Source organism: Sprattus sprattus (assembly GCF_963457725.1).
Source record: "Sprattus sprattus genome assembly, chromosome: 4".
Classification (NCBI taxonomy): Eukaryota; Metazoa; Chordata; class Actinopteri; order Clupeiformes; family Clupeidae; genus Sprattus; species Sprattus sprattus.
Genome location: NC_137923.1, coordinates 34,228,284 through 34,244,359, shown reverse-complemented (window position 1 = coordinate 34,244,359; position 16,076 = coordinate 34,228,284). Strand labels below are relative to the sequence as shown.

The following is a 16,076-nucleotide window of genomic DNA, read 5'->3' as shown; positions in this document are numbered from 1 at the left end:
AGACACTCAATTTAACTGGACTTAATGGACAGATCACTATCACTTTCTGCCTTACTCCTATCAAAATGAAACTTTACACAATGAAAGTAGCCTACCCATGAAAAGTAAATCATGTTGTATTACAAGTTTCTTTTGAAATTAATTTGAATATGCACATGAGCTCCACACTTATTGAATATGTCCATGGGCAGAAACACCATTCATGACAAATACAGCGGCCCAATCTTCATCCAATCATCCTACTGCCAATGGGAGATGGCAATGTTGCTTTTAGACTGGTCTCTAACCTGAACTGCCAAACCCCCTATAGCTATCTATTTGAGAATTATCCGAATCTGGGATATTCTGCAATACGACTGTGAAAATTAAACGTCTAATACTGATGCTCTACGATAGTCATGATTTTTTTTTTAAGGTTAAGCTTTTAGTTTACTTACGGTAAGGTGGACCTGCAGTGTCCGCAAGGGGATCAGGTGATCCCTCTAACTAAAAAGCGTAGGCAGAGTGGTGGAAATGAAAAATGACAAATAGCAAATGTTTGAGCCGAACCAACTCTGGAATTATTATCAAATATATACACATATCCCACATCTGGTGCAGCAAGTTAACGATGGCGCGTTGAATCTATTTCAAGGGAGCTGAACTGTAAACGGATATTTATTGTGCTGGCTCTTTAGCCTATTTTAACAAACACGGGTGGTAGAGATCATGGGGCTGTGCTACAGTCTTCGCCCGCGACTATTTGGAGATTTTGGTGGCTCTATTTCAAACGCTGCCTCGGATTCCGATCAGCCTTTAGATTCTGCTCCTTCGCGCCCTCGTCAAGAAGACCCCGGTGGATACTGCGAGAATGCGCCGCTTCGCACTAGCCAAACACACCCCTGGGAGACCGGCAAACCGCTGCCTGGAGAGGCTCGCCGTGGAGACTTGAATACGGACAGTTCAGTAATACAGAATGGAGGTGGTAAGGGATCGGGAAAAGACCGTAAACGATTACAATTGCTGCAAAAGCATGGGCCTCAAAAGCAGAAACATTGGGATAAACTGTTGGTTGAAGAGAAGGAGGCCGAGAAGGAGGCCAAAAAAGTCAGCAAGACCATTGACAGGGCCTTGAAAGAGCTCAAACGGGAATATAAACAGACCCACCGGCTTCTACTATTGGGTAAGTGGAGAATCTGTTATATGACCTCCTCCCACCCTAACTAATACAACGTTTTATGCGTAGGCCTATTTCATAGCAACAGAACACATATAACAGGAATGAGTAGCCTGCCATAAAAAGGAGGGCAGTTGGACTAAAGTGATTCTCACAAATCATTGAGTGGCATCCGGGTTTCCACCTTTGCCCTCCTCCTAGGCCTATGTTAGCCGTAAGTAAAATGTAAGTACAGTCTACTTGTGTCAGAGAAAGAGTCCACATTTGTTCAGTGGGGCTTGAGAAGGCTGGCCTGTCTACTGACCTATTGGAACGTATAGGTCAGATGAACTTTTGTAGGTTTGTAGACTATCCTTTCAGATTATCAGCATGCGTTCTTCTCGTATGTTTAAATGGCTGGAAATGCGTCTGAGTATGAACATAACTCGGGCCAAAATGTTATTGTTATGTCATATGCAGTCTTGTTGCGGCCCCTTACATAGGCCTATATCTTTTCATTCACTGCTACCCCTCGTTATTATTCATTGTCTTTCTTTTTTAGACGTGTCTGTATTCTTACCATGCTCTTACCAAGAGATATATCAGGAGAGGAGTCAATTGAAAGGCAAAAATATAATTTGAGAATAGTAACATCTCTTATCAGACCCAAGCCATAGCCCACACTATGGAGTTACCATTGTGTCTTCATTATGAAAATCTTTTGGTGAGAACAAAACTCACACTGCAATAAAAATTTTAGTTTTTTTTCAGTTTCAGTTTTTTCCTCACATTTTTGCAACGTATATTCTTACTCCAAGTTATGGCCTATGATTGAAAAAAATGCAGTCTTATAAGTCTTATATATATTCCCGCAGAAGGGGTATTTTGGTCCTCTCAAGATTTGTCCTGATTTTTCCATAGGGTGTTCTGTCTTTGTCCCGTCTCACTCACTGCCAACCTGCCTGTTTGTCTGCCTCTCCATCTAACCTATTGTCCGTCTGTCACCTTGTCGCGTCTCATGTGTTCAATGTTGCACTTTAAATGTGGTGCTATAGGGATTTCAGGGTCACACTAGAAATGGTTACGGTAGGACAACATGTAAATATGAAGTGAATGTAAATCCTGATTTTGTGTATGTATTTAACGAAAACTTTCAACCTGGCCCCATTTTGAGATCTTTTTGGGTCCAAACTTTTGATAACTGCAATTAACATTCGAAATCGGTCCAATATTGAGTAAGAACACTAAACCAAAATAGCTATACAATGAAATCCCATGAGGTAAGCCAGCACGTAAATCGCTTGTTTTTCCCACTGACAGCCTCGTAAATGTTACTATTAGGCTGTGACAACATGGAAAGGATCCCTACAGAGATACACCTGCTTCTGTTTACCTCAATAACTGTAAAGAAACTGTACAATAACTACGTCAGAGACTGTACAAACAGTTCACAGAAACGGAAACAAAGCATGCAATTTAGTTATTTACTTTTTAGGTTTGATGACATGCATGTTAGTTTCCATTTTTTCACACAGCCAGCATAATACTTATGGAGAACCAACTTGAAAGTCTTTGGATAATATGATCAGTTGTGATTAATTGGAAATCATATGCATTCAGCAAAACAGTCACCCATGTGGTGACATATAATCAAGTTTAAGTAGCTAAAATGATGTAACGTTCAACATAATTTTGTGAAAGCATCACGCATCTAAACCCTGGCATGTGAAAAAATGCGTCATTAGGAAAGGTGGTTTTTGAACAAATATTTGCAAAAGCAGATCTAAAAGTAATAGAGCAAATTTAGAGTGAGGTTGTCTTAGCTGACCAGCTTTCTGTCAAAGATACTCCAATGTACAAGTAGTTCCCTTTGAGCTCTTAATGTCAGGCTAGTTTGTAACAAGTCCTCTTACATTACCTAGCTGGGTGCAGGAGTAATAGCATTTAAGACCAAATGAAGTCTGTCACCAAGTAAACACCATATAAGGACAGCTTGCTTACTATGAAAGTAGATGGCAGACACACAAGTACTATTTTATCTGGTGTTGAACGTTGTACATGTAACAACTGAATGACATGACCTTGCTAAGGGAGCCAGGCATTAGTGGGTGTGGTCAAGCTGTTAATCCAAGTCAAACTCAACAATAGAAAATATGTTCTCATCCCTCAGCCCCGATCCCACCGATACATTTCAGCTAAACACGCAAGCAAAATTGTTATACACAAATGCAGTGAATCGAATTGCATGCAAATGAGTATTTATAGTTTTAGATTTCATAAAAAGACTCAAAAGTAATGCCATCAATATGTTCACATCATACACAACATTATTTACCCCTTTGGGGCTAATAGGGAAAACACATGTTGTGAATACACACAGCTCACACTGGCTACAGACAGACTACAGCTGTCTGAGCTAAGAGCCAGTTGCCTGAGCTGTCTTTGAGGGGTGAATAAACAGCAGCGCCGTATAGAAAGGTAGTCACTGCTGTTGACTTTTCACCCAGTATGGCAGTGCATGGAGCAGTGCCAAAGCTCCAAACTTTGATGTCAGTTAATGCAAAAGAGAGGTATTAGAGGTAGCATAGAGGTGAATTAGAGGTAACAACATTGAAGTTCTATGGTAGGGTGTTTAGTTTAAAAATGTTAGCTATTGTTTTGCAATTGCATGGACTTGTTTTAAGCCAATTTAAGAAAAGAGTGATGAAGTTAAGGTAATTATGAGGCTATGTTTATTGGTCATTGTTCTAGATCAGGGGTTCTTAAACTTTTGCAGGCTGGCCCCCCCCCAAAGCTGGTTAGGTGTAGTTTGCCCTCCCCTAAGTAGTCCTTAGATTAGGCTACGAATAGGCCTACTGCAAGTGCAGGAAGGTAATCTTAAGTAATGAAGGCGTGAGTCTTTAAAAAGACTGGGTCTCATTCTCGAACATTTTCTTACGTGTCTTCTTAAATATCGTCTTTACGGATTTCTAAAGACCAACATAAGAAAAGATCTCTTCCTGATTCATGAACGCCTGGAAATGTGCTCTTAAACTGCCAAAGTGTCTGTAGCTGTGCACTGATTCCTAAATTGAACGTGTGTGCTCGTGCACCTGCATTTTCATACAGAAACGCCCTGCCAGCTCCTTATAAGGGCATACAGAGACGTGCAAAATTCACATACTCCACCGCAAAGCAAAAGCAACTTCAGACTGATCAAAATCATGTCAAAGCGGAAAGCGAACACCGGTCGAGTAAACACAGACCTAACTTCACCAGTGCAGAGGTGGAGGTACTGTTGGTACTGATGTGTCCATTCTTTTCCACTATAGCTATATCCACACGATTGAGTTTAGTGCTTATTTATTTATTCACTACCATTTGCAGTGTAGTGCTTTTATTTATTTTAGGACATCACAATGCCTTGTTGAATCATGACTATAACGCTACGGCTACACCAGACGCGGAAATTCTGCCGTGCGGAAATAGAACGTTCACCAAGCGGATATTTTATGGAACCTGCTACACCGGACGCGTTAAAAATGAAACCAATATCGGTTTTGCTGTCTTTGTTTACTTATTTTATCAATCAAAGTTCCTCCATATCCCTTCATCTGGATTAGAGTAACATGTTTAAGTATGAAGTCTACAGAAACCCGTTATTCAAACAAGATTCAAGTAACGTTTAATTTATGGCAGACTTGGTTACCAAGCAAACATCAACGGACATAAACCATTTGAAACTTGCAGTGCCTGCAGTGACTAGACGGAAGGCACTTGCCACGTATTTCCTTTGATTGTATACTAAAATATTATCAATCAATAATATCCATAACTTACTAAATGTATTCATAATTAGCTCATAAACATGAAGTGCGATTTTGTCTCGTGTGGTGTACAGTTGAGACACCCATTTAAACCCATTGATGGTGACTGACCAAGCATTACAAATACATTCAACTTTCTTTTAAAAGACAACTGGACAAAATAAAGCACAAACATAAATCCATACAGGCTACAAAACATGGCCAACAGTCACACATATACACATTCATATGTACACTGCATGCCTTTTTAATTTGTACTATGAGGTAGCATAGGCTATATCACAATCAAGTTGTACCAACTGCACCCGATCTCCCACCTTGCTTATTTAGACCCCAAGATAAAACATTGTTATAATTTTCATGTTTGAAAAAACACCCATTAATAGAACAGGTCTAATATCAAAAATATAACATTTTATTTTCATTTGCTTTGTTTGTTGTCTGACTTCTAAACTGCTGATCGCGGGTACAGTTGATACATTGTGTCTCAACTGTACCCCGCTGGCCTAGCCTGGATACCAGCCTGAACTCCGCCCACAAAATTTTTGGTCTGGGAGATTCCGTCTGGAGTCGAGCTAGTTGGGAGGGTTTAAACGGCCCCGAAAAGGGATCTGACCATTCAAATTGTAAGGGCGGGCTTTATACGTTGATGGACAGACATAGATAGAATACCGGTATACATCGAACAAAGATGGCGCCGTCTCGGGAGCTTAGTGGGACATATTTGATATGCTTTAAGGTATCTACACGACTTTTTTTATGTCTACATTGACTCGGTTAGTTGTGTATACGCAACACCAATGTTGCCTAGGATTGTAGGTCTTAACTTATGCACTCTAGACCATTATTGAAAGGTTATGCTAACAGCGTAGACAAAAAAAACATTGAAACTAATGGTAGCTTCTAGCCTTGAGTGCTAATTAAGTAACGTGAGCAGGCATATCTCAACAGATATTGACAGCGCATTCATTTTGAAAGAGGAACAGAGAAACGCGATCAAGGCATTTGTCGATTGAAAAGATGTTTTTGCCGTCCTTCCTACGGGATCAGGTAAAAGTTTAATCTATCAGATGGTAATAATACTACGTTGCTCTGATTGGTTCTAGGTATCCAATTCAGCGAAGAGGAATTTTCTTTCCTGGTTCGTTGAAACACGCCCCATAATCACAGCCCAGTGGTCCGGTCTCAGACTCATATTCTGACTAGAATTATGAGTATGACATCGTCAGGCTACCGCTGGCCACCTCACGCTTTTCGCTAAATTATGCAATGGCCCTGCATGGCATGATGATAGCATGGAATATGTAGATTTATAGTGCACAGTTTAACGTTTGCAATAATGTAAGTTGCGTTTGTTGATGAGGTAAGGTTAAATAACATATTCATTGAAGGGACACGATAAAATCAATATCTTAGGTAGGCTACTACTAACTTTCGCCGACATCTCTGACGTTATATGCAGGACCAGGTGCAAACTAAAAATCACGTTTTATGATTGCTGCGCATGCAAGTTATTGTTAAAGACATCCCAACCTGCAAAAAGTCATTTCAGGGAGGTATTCCATTTCAGGGAGGCCTACGTATTTCTGTTGTGGTCCCTAAAAGTTATAAAAGCATAATATCATTCTATAGGCTATAGCCCTATGTTCTTTGTGAATTATGTTTAAATATGTAGATTAGTCTACTTATACTATTTATTAGCATATATGCTGCTAAAACTATCCTATTTATGTCTACCTATCTACTTTTATTTGAGGCACACACGCACACTGCCTCATGCACTAGATCCCTATCCCTCTCTGTTGTGCGCTCGCTGCACAGATTTCAACGCGGTTTGGAGCACGTCTGTCTGTCTTGTTTGCTCGCTTTAGATTCCGGGAGATTTTAAGTAATTTGCGGGCATCCCTGTGGTCGTAAAGCTGTCCTCGTAATTAATTCTTGAACACTGACAACTATCTTACTTGCTATATATCTACTTACACTGTCTATATAGGTCTATCTTCTACACTGTCGTATCTTCAAACAGAAAAGTAACGTTAAAAATGCTCTTGAGGGTTTTGGAAAATAATCGGAGTTGGCCTTCCTTCATTATTCACAGCAAATATATAATGAATTTCATTACATTTCATTGATTTATTGCCATACTCTATGTAAAAAGGCCCACGCAAACCTCGCGGAAAATAATAAAAATAGAAACCAGTCTATTTCTTAATTTTCCGCGCGGAAATGTCGGCGCGGTACATTCCGTTTCGGCGTCCGGTGTAGCCACTCTCATTGCTTTCAACGGTTTCGAACTCTGCTGCGTTCTCACCGCGTCCGCAAAGCAAAATTTCCGCGTCTGGTGTAGCCGCGGCCTAAATGTGAAACGTAATTGTTTATGATGCGAATATTCTTGTATTTATTATTATTATTGATTCATAATAATAACGACTGCTATTTAGCGTTCTTAAAATTGACAACTGCTATTTAGCGTTCTTAAAATTCTGTTCTAAATTAAGAACCAATTCCAGATGAGAATTGCCCCAGGAACTTTGTAACTTTTTCTTAACTGCGTTCGAGAATGAGGTCCAATGAATCTAACTTGCTGCATCCAGGGTCCAACTGAGCTAGGCTTGCCTAGTCTTGTTTTCAACTACATTTAAGTTCCCTGTTATAGGCTAACTTTTGCAAAACATCTTTTTTTCAAAATTTCCCAAATTCTCAAGCTTAACTTCACATGGAAATTAGCTGGAGAGAGAGACGGGGAGTAGGATCGAGAAATGACCACAGGTCGGATTCGAACCCGGGCCGCTTGTGCCACAGCTTCCCCGAGTGCAGTGTTAAATTTGTGAATCTTGTGAATCTCATTAATAACAGCTTAAAAATGATTTTGGGGTGCCATTGCCATAGGACGACTGGTGCGCCTGGTATTGTTCTATGTAACTTTGGGGTACAGGCGCGAGACCTCTCACTAGAACTACGTAATGCTTTATGGCACCACCTCACACACAACAAGTAGACTCGTGCACTAGCTATAAGAGGAAGCTATCGAGTATAGGCAGGGGTGACGAAGAAACCGAGGCCGATGTTGTCAGAGGATAGGGAGACCAAAAGGGAGGTTAACCGAGCAAGTCTTGGACTGGCTTTTACTTGTTGGTGAGAGCTAAAAGTCAGGCGCCGAGATGGGCTTCTTTCTGTTGAACTAGCCAGTAATAATTTATTAGCTGTCTTGCTATGTCTTGTGTTGCACCTGCTTAATGATTGGCTGTGTTACGAAAGTTGTCGACTTGCTATTTTGATAGACTGATAAATCATTACTAACTATGTCAATCTCACGCCAATAAGCCTGGGAAGTTTTGCTACTTCGAAAACTCGGCTAGCTTGTAACAAATTACACTGTCAAATGTATATTAATGTCGTTTACAACATTTTATTAGATTTCATATATTCCACATTCTTAGGAAACAATGTAAATGGGCTGGAAACACAAGCAGTATTCCAGCAAAATTTAAATGTCATTCTTTTTTCTTGTGTTATTCTTTGGTTATGTTAGCGTTTATCTCTGATGTAACCGTAAATAAAACTATGGAAAGTCATACTTGTGTAAAATCTTGTAGTATTACTCTCCCTTGTCAGTCTCGATGCTTGTGTTTGCCGGTTCCATGTCCTTCAGCTTGTCAACAAATACATTGTCTATTAGGGGGTCTTAAAGCGTGATTTGTATTTACAGCTTAAAGAAAAACTAGTGAGTTCTCCCGTGGTTCAACTCAAATAAATGCAAACCAAGCCTGCGCGTCATTCCCTGCGTGGGCTGTCCACTAGGTGACAGCATCCGCTCATTTATAGCTATTAAAGCTACTAAATCTAGGCTTACTAACAAGCATTTCTTAGAGAAGGCAGAAAACACACTGTGAAACCTATGAAAAGTTGTATATATAGAAATACAGACCGTGTTAGCCACTTCACAGCCTGCTAGCAACAATTTTCTTTCATTCCAATTCTTGGATGTAGGATTATCCCCCCCTTTGTTGAAACCTGTTGAATGGATACATTTGGTCTAGGAAGTCGTAATTGTTTTGTTGTCAATTTATCCTCATTAGTACGCCGACTAAAAAGGAGTTTCTTTCAAAGGGCGAATAGACTTGTTGCACTGAATTAGCCATCTTGACAGAATATGCCTTGACCGAAGCCCTAGGACGTTGTTATATGCTTATACGTCCTATTGCGTATGACAAAAGCATGGTGGGGCGAGGCCTCAGAGAATGCCATAGGGAATGCATTGAAAGCCCTGTTTTGTGGAAAAAAATGTATTTAACATGAGAGTCAATGAGAGAGGTCTGGGGTGATTTCCATTTCGCCCCAAAAAGGGGCGGGCCATTTGAAGCACCATTTTGCCTGACTGTTACATGACTGTTAGCTGATTGGACAATGACACTCAGAGGCAGATCAGACGGTCTAGTGGTAAAATCTGACAGAAAAAAAAAGTGAGTTGTGCGTAGTAGTAGTGTAGTATGAGCACAGCGCTCGTGAATGTTTGCTTCCATGAAAACTCACAGTAAATGCAAGTGGGTGGGCGAAGGAATCCAACCTGGTATCATCTTCACACCAATTAAATTCTGGTTCCACATAACATCAGGGGCTTGGATGTACTTAGTGCAGCCGCCAGGGATAACTGCAGTCGTGACATAGCCACGTTTGAGTTCAGCCTTACTGATGTGGCATCGATATGCATCCCAGGCCAGGAGCCGTGGGGTGAAGCTGAATTTCCTGACAACTGACTGTAGCCAGTCTGCCGTCAGGCTGTCGTTCATCCAGCCATTCGCTGAAGTTGCAATCACAGTGTTGACTGGCTGTTGTTGCATTCGAGCCACTTCACGCACAGCCCCTTTAAAAACAATGTACGGCTTCAGTTTGGTACCATCGGCCTTGGCAGCCAGGATCACTGTGAGATGGCTCTTCTCATGCCCTGTAGTTTTTAAAGCCACGCTCTTGGCCCCTCGCTTATCCACCGTTATGGATGACGGCATATCAAACCAGACTGCTGTCTCGTCCATGGCAATTATGTCTCTATCCATAATGTTTTTTGAAGCGATAGCTTTTCCAACGTAGTCAACATAGGAAACCAGCTTCTCGACCACTTGCTCTGGGTCTTTCTGAGACAACGTTGTACGTCTCCTCACCGAAAACCCATTGCGCTCAAGAAAAATGTCTGGAGCCAGCCCCTGCTTGCCACGAAGTTATGCTCTCCACTGTCACCCACAGAGGAAAAGATATCCAACGCTTTATTTTGAATCATTTTTCTAGTTACTCTACTGTGTCTATCGCGGACTGAAAAAATCCATTCGACCAGACTGGTCTCCATATCAAGGCTGACTTTTTTTCTACCTCCACCTGCTAGTCGGGCTCTGGTCTTTTTGGCCGCAATTAATTAATTCTTCTGCTTCTTCCAATAGCGAATTTGTTTAGGGTCTATATTAAACTGTTTTGCTGCCTTTTCTCCCGAATGTTTTTCTGCGAACTTCAAAACCTTCTCTTTGAATTGTATATCGAATTTTCGCCTTGGTGCCATCGTGTCCTGCTTTATGACCTCTTTGTAAAAAGTAGCCTAGCTAACTAAAACGTTAAAGATAAACAACATTAGGCTACGATGATTTAGGCTAGACAATAACAAATTGTCAGACGTGCCTTCATGAACAATAACAAATTCGCCTAGTAGGCCTACGTGGGAAAATGTCTTTTTTTAAATTGCAAACAGCCCATGAAATAAGCCAACAAGATTAAACATAAGGAGGACATGTATTTGTGAAATGCATTACATTGAATTGTGATGTCTGCTTTGTGCTGATAGACTGGTAGAGTACAGGAAAATAGGCTACCTTATTTTACCCCCGGCTTGTATACGGGACCCGGCCATTATTTGTCCGTATCGACCACGCCCCTGGCTACTATCTGTACCCCGGCCTCTAATTGAATCCCGGTCTTTATTTTAGGATTTACGGTATTCAACTATTCAAATGCCGTCAACTGAGTTTAGGTATTTGCCATAGTAATCCTGCGTCAATAAAATACTATTATGTTGATGAATGTCTTGTTGCACAACTTCTATGTGGTCATGATGCCTTATGCCTAATAATTGGAATACATTAAAGGGAAAATGACAGAGAAGACATCATTTGTGCAAAAAAACCTTTAAGATTTCTGCGAGACAGCAATGCAGTAATCTTATCCAGATCATCTAGTTCTAGCTGTGTCATCAGCCTCGGAGTGAAAAGAGATGTGATATTTAAGGAAAATGTGGGGACTCATGGCAATAGGTATAATGAGAATAAAACAAGACTCACAATTGAGGTTCATTAGAAACCATAATATAAAATTGCCAATTACTACAGAGGACTGTCTGTTAAACACATGAGAAACCACTATTTCATAACACCAGAGATGTCTACCCAGTTTTCCGGGCTGTCAATTGAAGGGGACATATATTTATTTTTTTAATCACTTTTTAAGTGCTTCTACCCATTGATTTGGGTATCTGGCATGCCTACCAACCCCAAAATACCCCAAAAAGACAACCCAGTTCATTTGTTATGGTCTCTTTATGTCTGAAAAAATATTCTTCAGCAAGCACTTCAGATTTGCTGCTGCTTGTAGAATTAGCCGGCACCAGAGCCGTGTAGGGAGTCTCTTTCTATGGCCTTTGACCACCCCTGGCGCAAGCTTTGGACACCTTGGATACGTGAGCTAGCTTCATGAAGCGAACTTGCTACTCCGCACAGAGCAGCACACATCCTTGTGCACAAACCACTTTTCATCTGACTGTTTTGCCAACCTGGGCCAGTATAACACTGTAAGTATTTTTTTTTTAAATAGTTCTGGTATCACAGGGTACATTAGCATGTAGTGTTCTACTGTGTTCTACTTTGATCTGTAATTTGTAAAACAGTCACTTTTGTGTGGGTATGTATGTTAGTTTGTGAGACCTGGCCTCGGAGCCAACTGGTGTATAGTTGCAGCAGTGCAGTCCCTAATGAAGTGGTCAGTGTTGAGTACTTGAACCAAGCCTAGTCTATTTGATGTTTGCTGTAATGGCTTTAGATGTCTATGGAGTGTAACTTGTGTTGAAATGTATGTTTGCATATATAGGTTTATTGTTGCTACCATGTACAGCTTGAAGATTTCTGTGAACTAGACATACCTTTGTGTTTGTGTTTGGATGGTGAGAGGTGTTAAGAACCCTCCTACATACATGATTCAAGGCCATTAGCTCTCCCATTGATACCTTTGGACACTACAATGACATGGTCATACATGTTAGATGGGGCACTTATTTGTTCATGAATGGTGTGGTTAAGAGCTTTTATGGCTAGAGCATACTCACCTAAAGTTACCAGAACAAATAGTCACTGGGGGTCAGTTTAGGGTTTTGCACATATGCCAGCACAAGTAAAAACTACTTTTCACTATATGATTATTTGATAGGGATTTTTGAGAAAAATGGAAGTAGGGCTTGCTTAGCAGTGTTACTGTAACTAATCTTGTGCAGAATTCAAATAAATGTGACTTTGTGAAACAGTATGGTAGTAGTTCTAATGGGAGACATTTATTCAGCTGCTTATGAGGGATTGGTTTGCTTTAAATAACATACATATTGGATTATTAATACAAACTGTAAAATCTTTTTTTTTCTTTGACAAGGTTTTTCAGGACCCGGCCCCTTGTGTGGATGAGGTGCTGAAGATCCCCATCCCTGAGGATCTCTCTGCCCAGTTTGACAAACCAGACAAGCTGGAAGTGATAGCCAGCTTTGTGTCATGGTTCAGTCAAGGGCAGGTCTGAACCTCACGTACCTTCCTTGGGTGTCAGGGAACTCTCTCAGTATCCGCAGCACCGTGCAGGAGGGTAGCACTACTCAGATTCTCGGGCCCAGAAAGCCAGCTTACAAAGCTTCTGTATGCCAAAGACCTGTAATGGCTGAGCAAAGTTTACATTGTATTTAGAGAATAATAAATAGTGACACATATTATAGTGTGCATCTTTTTTCTGGTGTGGCTACTGATATTTGTCTTTGGTATTTTGTATTACCTCTAGACAATCATCTCTTCTGTACCATCCGGTATATTGAATAACTATGTTAAAAAAGCTCTGTGGCATTCTATTTGCCAGTCTTTCTGAAATCCATATATAAACTTTCTGTGTGACATGTTAACAATTGACACATGCAAGATGAGAAAACAAAGTAAGACAGTCACAGACACATGGTATTTTCATTTGACAAATACTGTACAACTCGTATGCATTAAGAAATGTATTTCTCTATTGCCCTTAGAAGTAAAGGCCAATAGTCTGCTTTGTAGAAGTTAAATTCAATTTAATTTATATATCGCCAAAACAACAAAATTGTCTCAAGGCGCTTTACATAGCCCAGAGCCTGGCCCCCTTAGGGCAGGCACAATGGCAACAGGGGCAAGGAAAAACTCCCTGTTAATCAGGAAGGAACCACCACACAAGGGGGGACCCATCTGCTTGAGATCTGCCTGGAGGAGATAGGAAGGGGGGATGGGGGAGGGTTGTGAGGCAGAAGGGAAAAGGAAACAACAAGTGTTGTTCACAGCATGCATTTGGTAGATGTACATAATATAACAACATCATATGATATATACATGATGCATACAAAAACAGCTTACTGGGTATACAGTGTGCTCATAGGGTTACTGTTACAGGGGTAAGAAGCGTTCAATAGCGAAGATAGTTTAGACTAGGAGAGATAGAAAGACAGAGTGAGTGGGTGGAGTTTGGACGTCCATATCCCTACATGAGGAGTAGTGGTGGTGAGGAGCAATGTTTCCACATCCATCAGCAATTGGATCATGCCAAGGGCGTCAGTTTGTTTTTAGAAGTGGTGGGGACAATAACCATAAGCTTGAGAGTGGTTTGAAAAGTGCTGGGTACCCTTATGTTATTCATCCATTCAACGTTGCATTACAATATGAGTCTACAGTGTATTGTCAGGGGTTGAAAATCCCATTCAAACAATAAAAAATAGATAATCTCGATGTTGACAACAGCACCAGCTTGCTTATTTTACCAGATCATAACGGTCTCAATTTAAGACATACCGTTAGCTAGGCTAGCTGTAGGGAACGTTACCTCATCTGTGAATAGCAAGCTAACATTTGGCAAGGTCAACGCCACATCTTACCTTATCACTGTCACCAGTCGGTGGCTTTCCAAATTAAATGTAGGCTAGAGTAATTGATGTTTAATAACACCTAAAACAAAATTAGACTGACGAAAGAGATTGACGGAGGCAGCGACGAGCTGTGCCTCATCCGTGTTGGGCTAGGGCTGACTGCACACGTCACTACGGTTGCGTGCCCTGGCGGGGCGTGTTACGTGTATGTATGCAAATCCAAATTTAAGAATCTTCTACCTAAATCGGCACAGCTGAGAACACTTTGGCTGTGTAAGAACCAATTTTCAGGTGTTCATTAATAAGGTGGAGATATTTTCTTACGTTGAACTTCCAAAGTCCGTAAAAACACATTTAAGTGAAAAAAAAAAATCGAAAAATAGTCAAGTGTGAAGACAGATCGCGAGTAGGAGTATAAATATAAGTCAGTGCATTCTTAAGGTTACATTTCTTAGATATAACTAGGCTTGCGTCGTCTTCAAAGGCTCAAAGGAAAATGTATTTTAACTAATTTACTCCACACGCAGCCAGGCAGGTGTGCATGTTGTGAGGATGTCATCGTGCACACCTATCCCATGATTTAGACAGGACGATTTCGGTTGAGTATGTGGGGATTTTTTCGGTCGCAATTGGTTGAAACATTTTTAAAAGTGGTGGGGACAAAATTCTAATTATGAATAGTGGTGGGGACATGTCCCCCGTCCCCCCTGTAATCGACGCCTATGGATCATGCTATAAGGGAGAGAAAACATGTTTGTTAGTAGATTCAATTTGAGAAAGGAGATACTTTTAGGTATCAAGAACACAGGTTCGAGGCCAGGATGACCCACCATGCATGCTGGTTGGTTCTTAAGCTACATAGTCTTTTAACCTTACAAATTTAAAAGGGTAAGTGTCATGGAATATAGAAGAGAAGGTGACTGCATAATTATTATGTCATTCACAAAGAGTTCATTTTACCTGTGGTATCTCCCTGCAGCAGACATTCTCAGGCTCTGTAGACATTTTTTTCACACTTGGCAGAAATACAACTGTATCAGGAAAGAGATTCAAAAAGTGTCAACATTGCAGGTGAGGATTATTTGAATGCTGTGTTCCTTTTAAAGACATAGGTCCCCAAATACAATCATTTATTGAGAAAACAATGTGTAAACACTGTTATAAATACATACATTACTATGAATGTGTCCTACACCCCCTGCTTGGTCCATTACTGTCGTCACATGGCATTGCTGTCAGTGATCTAACTTTAATGTACAGCTGGAGTTTAACTCGTGACTCAAGACATATTAATGACGGGGGCGTCACTTGCATTTACTTAAACACCAGAAACCTAACTTTTCACAACCAGTAAATTAAGTAAACTATTTGTAGCATATTGGTACATGAACACAGTATTTGTTACATACTCGTACATGAACACACACTATTTACATAGTTGAGTCACCAGCGTTGAGTTGTCCTCGACACAGCCAACAAGACTCTATGACCTTAGCCAATGAACATTCATACAAAAGGAATTGTTGAAGTGACATAAAGTTAACCAATTATTCAGAAATGTCCTGTTCAAGCCTAAATTCTAAAACTTGTTCGGGAGCCTCTTCTTGTTCAGGGTCCGCCTCTGATTCAAACCGGTATGGATGCAGCGATGTGTTTTCAGACAAGATGTTTTTTCCTTAACAGTTTCTATGGTAGCTCCAAACCTTACTTGGGTGAGCACACCCTGTGAAGGAGGGGTTAGCTGGCACATTAGCATTTAGTCGCTCTCAACAGGGCTGTTTTGGACGGGGCAAAAAGGGGGCTGTTTCACTTGATCCTTGTGGTATTTTGACCAAAGTATGTTACAGACATGTCATTGACACCCCAGGGAAATGTGCCAACATGTGATAAAATGGGCATATGATGACTCCTAGTAACAAGAATACTGGAAAGTTTAACACCACTCTATTCTGCATCCCCCCCCCCC

The 16,076-nt window shown here is 40.7% G+C and overlaps 1 protein-coding gene across 1 annotated transcript in view; it reads left to right on the top strand.

Moving 5' to 3' along the window:
• Positions 1–513: 513 nt before the first annotated feature.
• gnal2 (guanine nucleotide binding protein (G protein), alpha activating activity polypeptide, olfactory type 2) overlaps positions 514–16,076 on the top strand; it is an 83,394-nt gene continuing 67,831 nt past the window's right edge. The window contains exon 1 of the mRNA XM_080836694.1: positions 514–1,162. Coding sequence (XP_080692820.1) covers positions 709–1,162 — 454 coding nt within the window. The 5' untranslated portion in view covers positions 514–708. The remainder of the gene's footprint in view (positions 1,163–16,076) is intronic.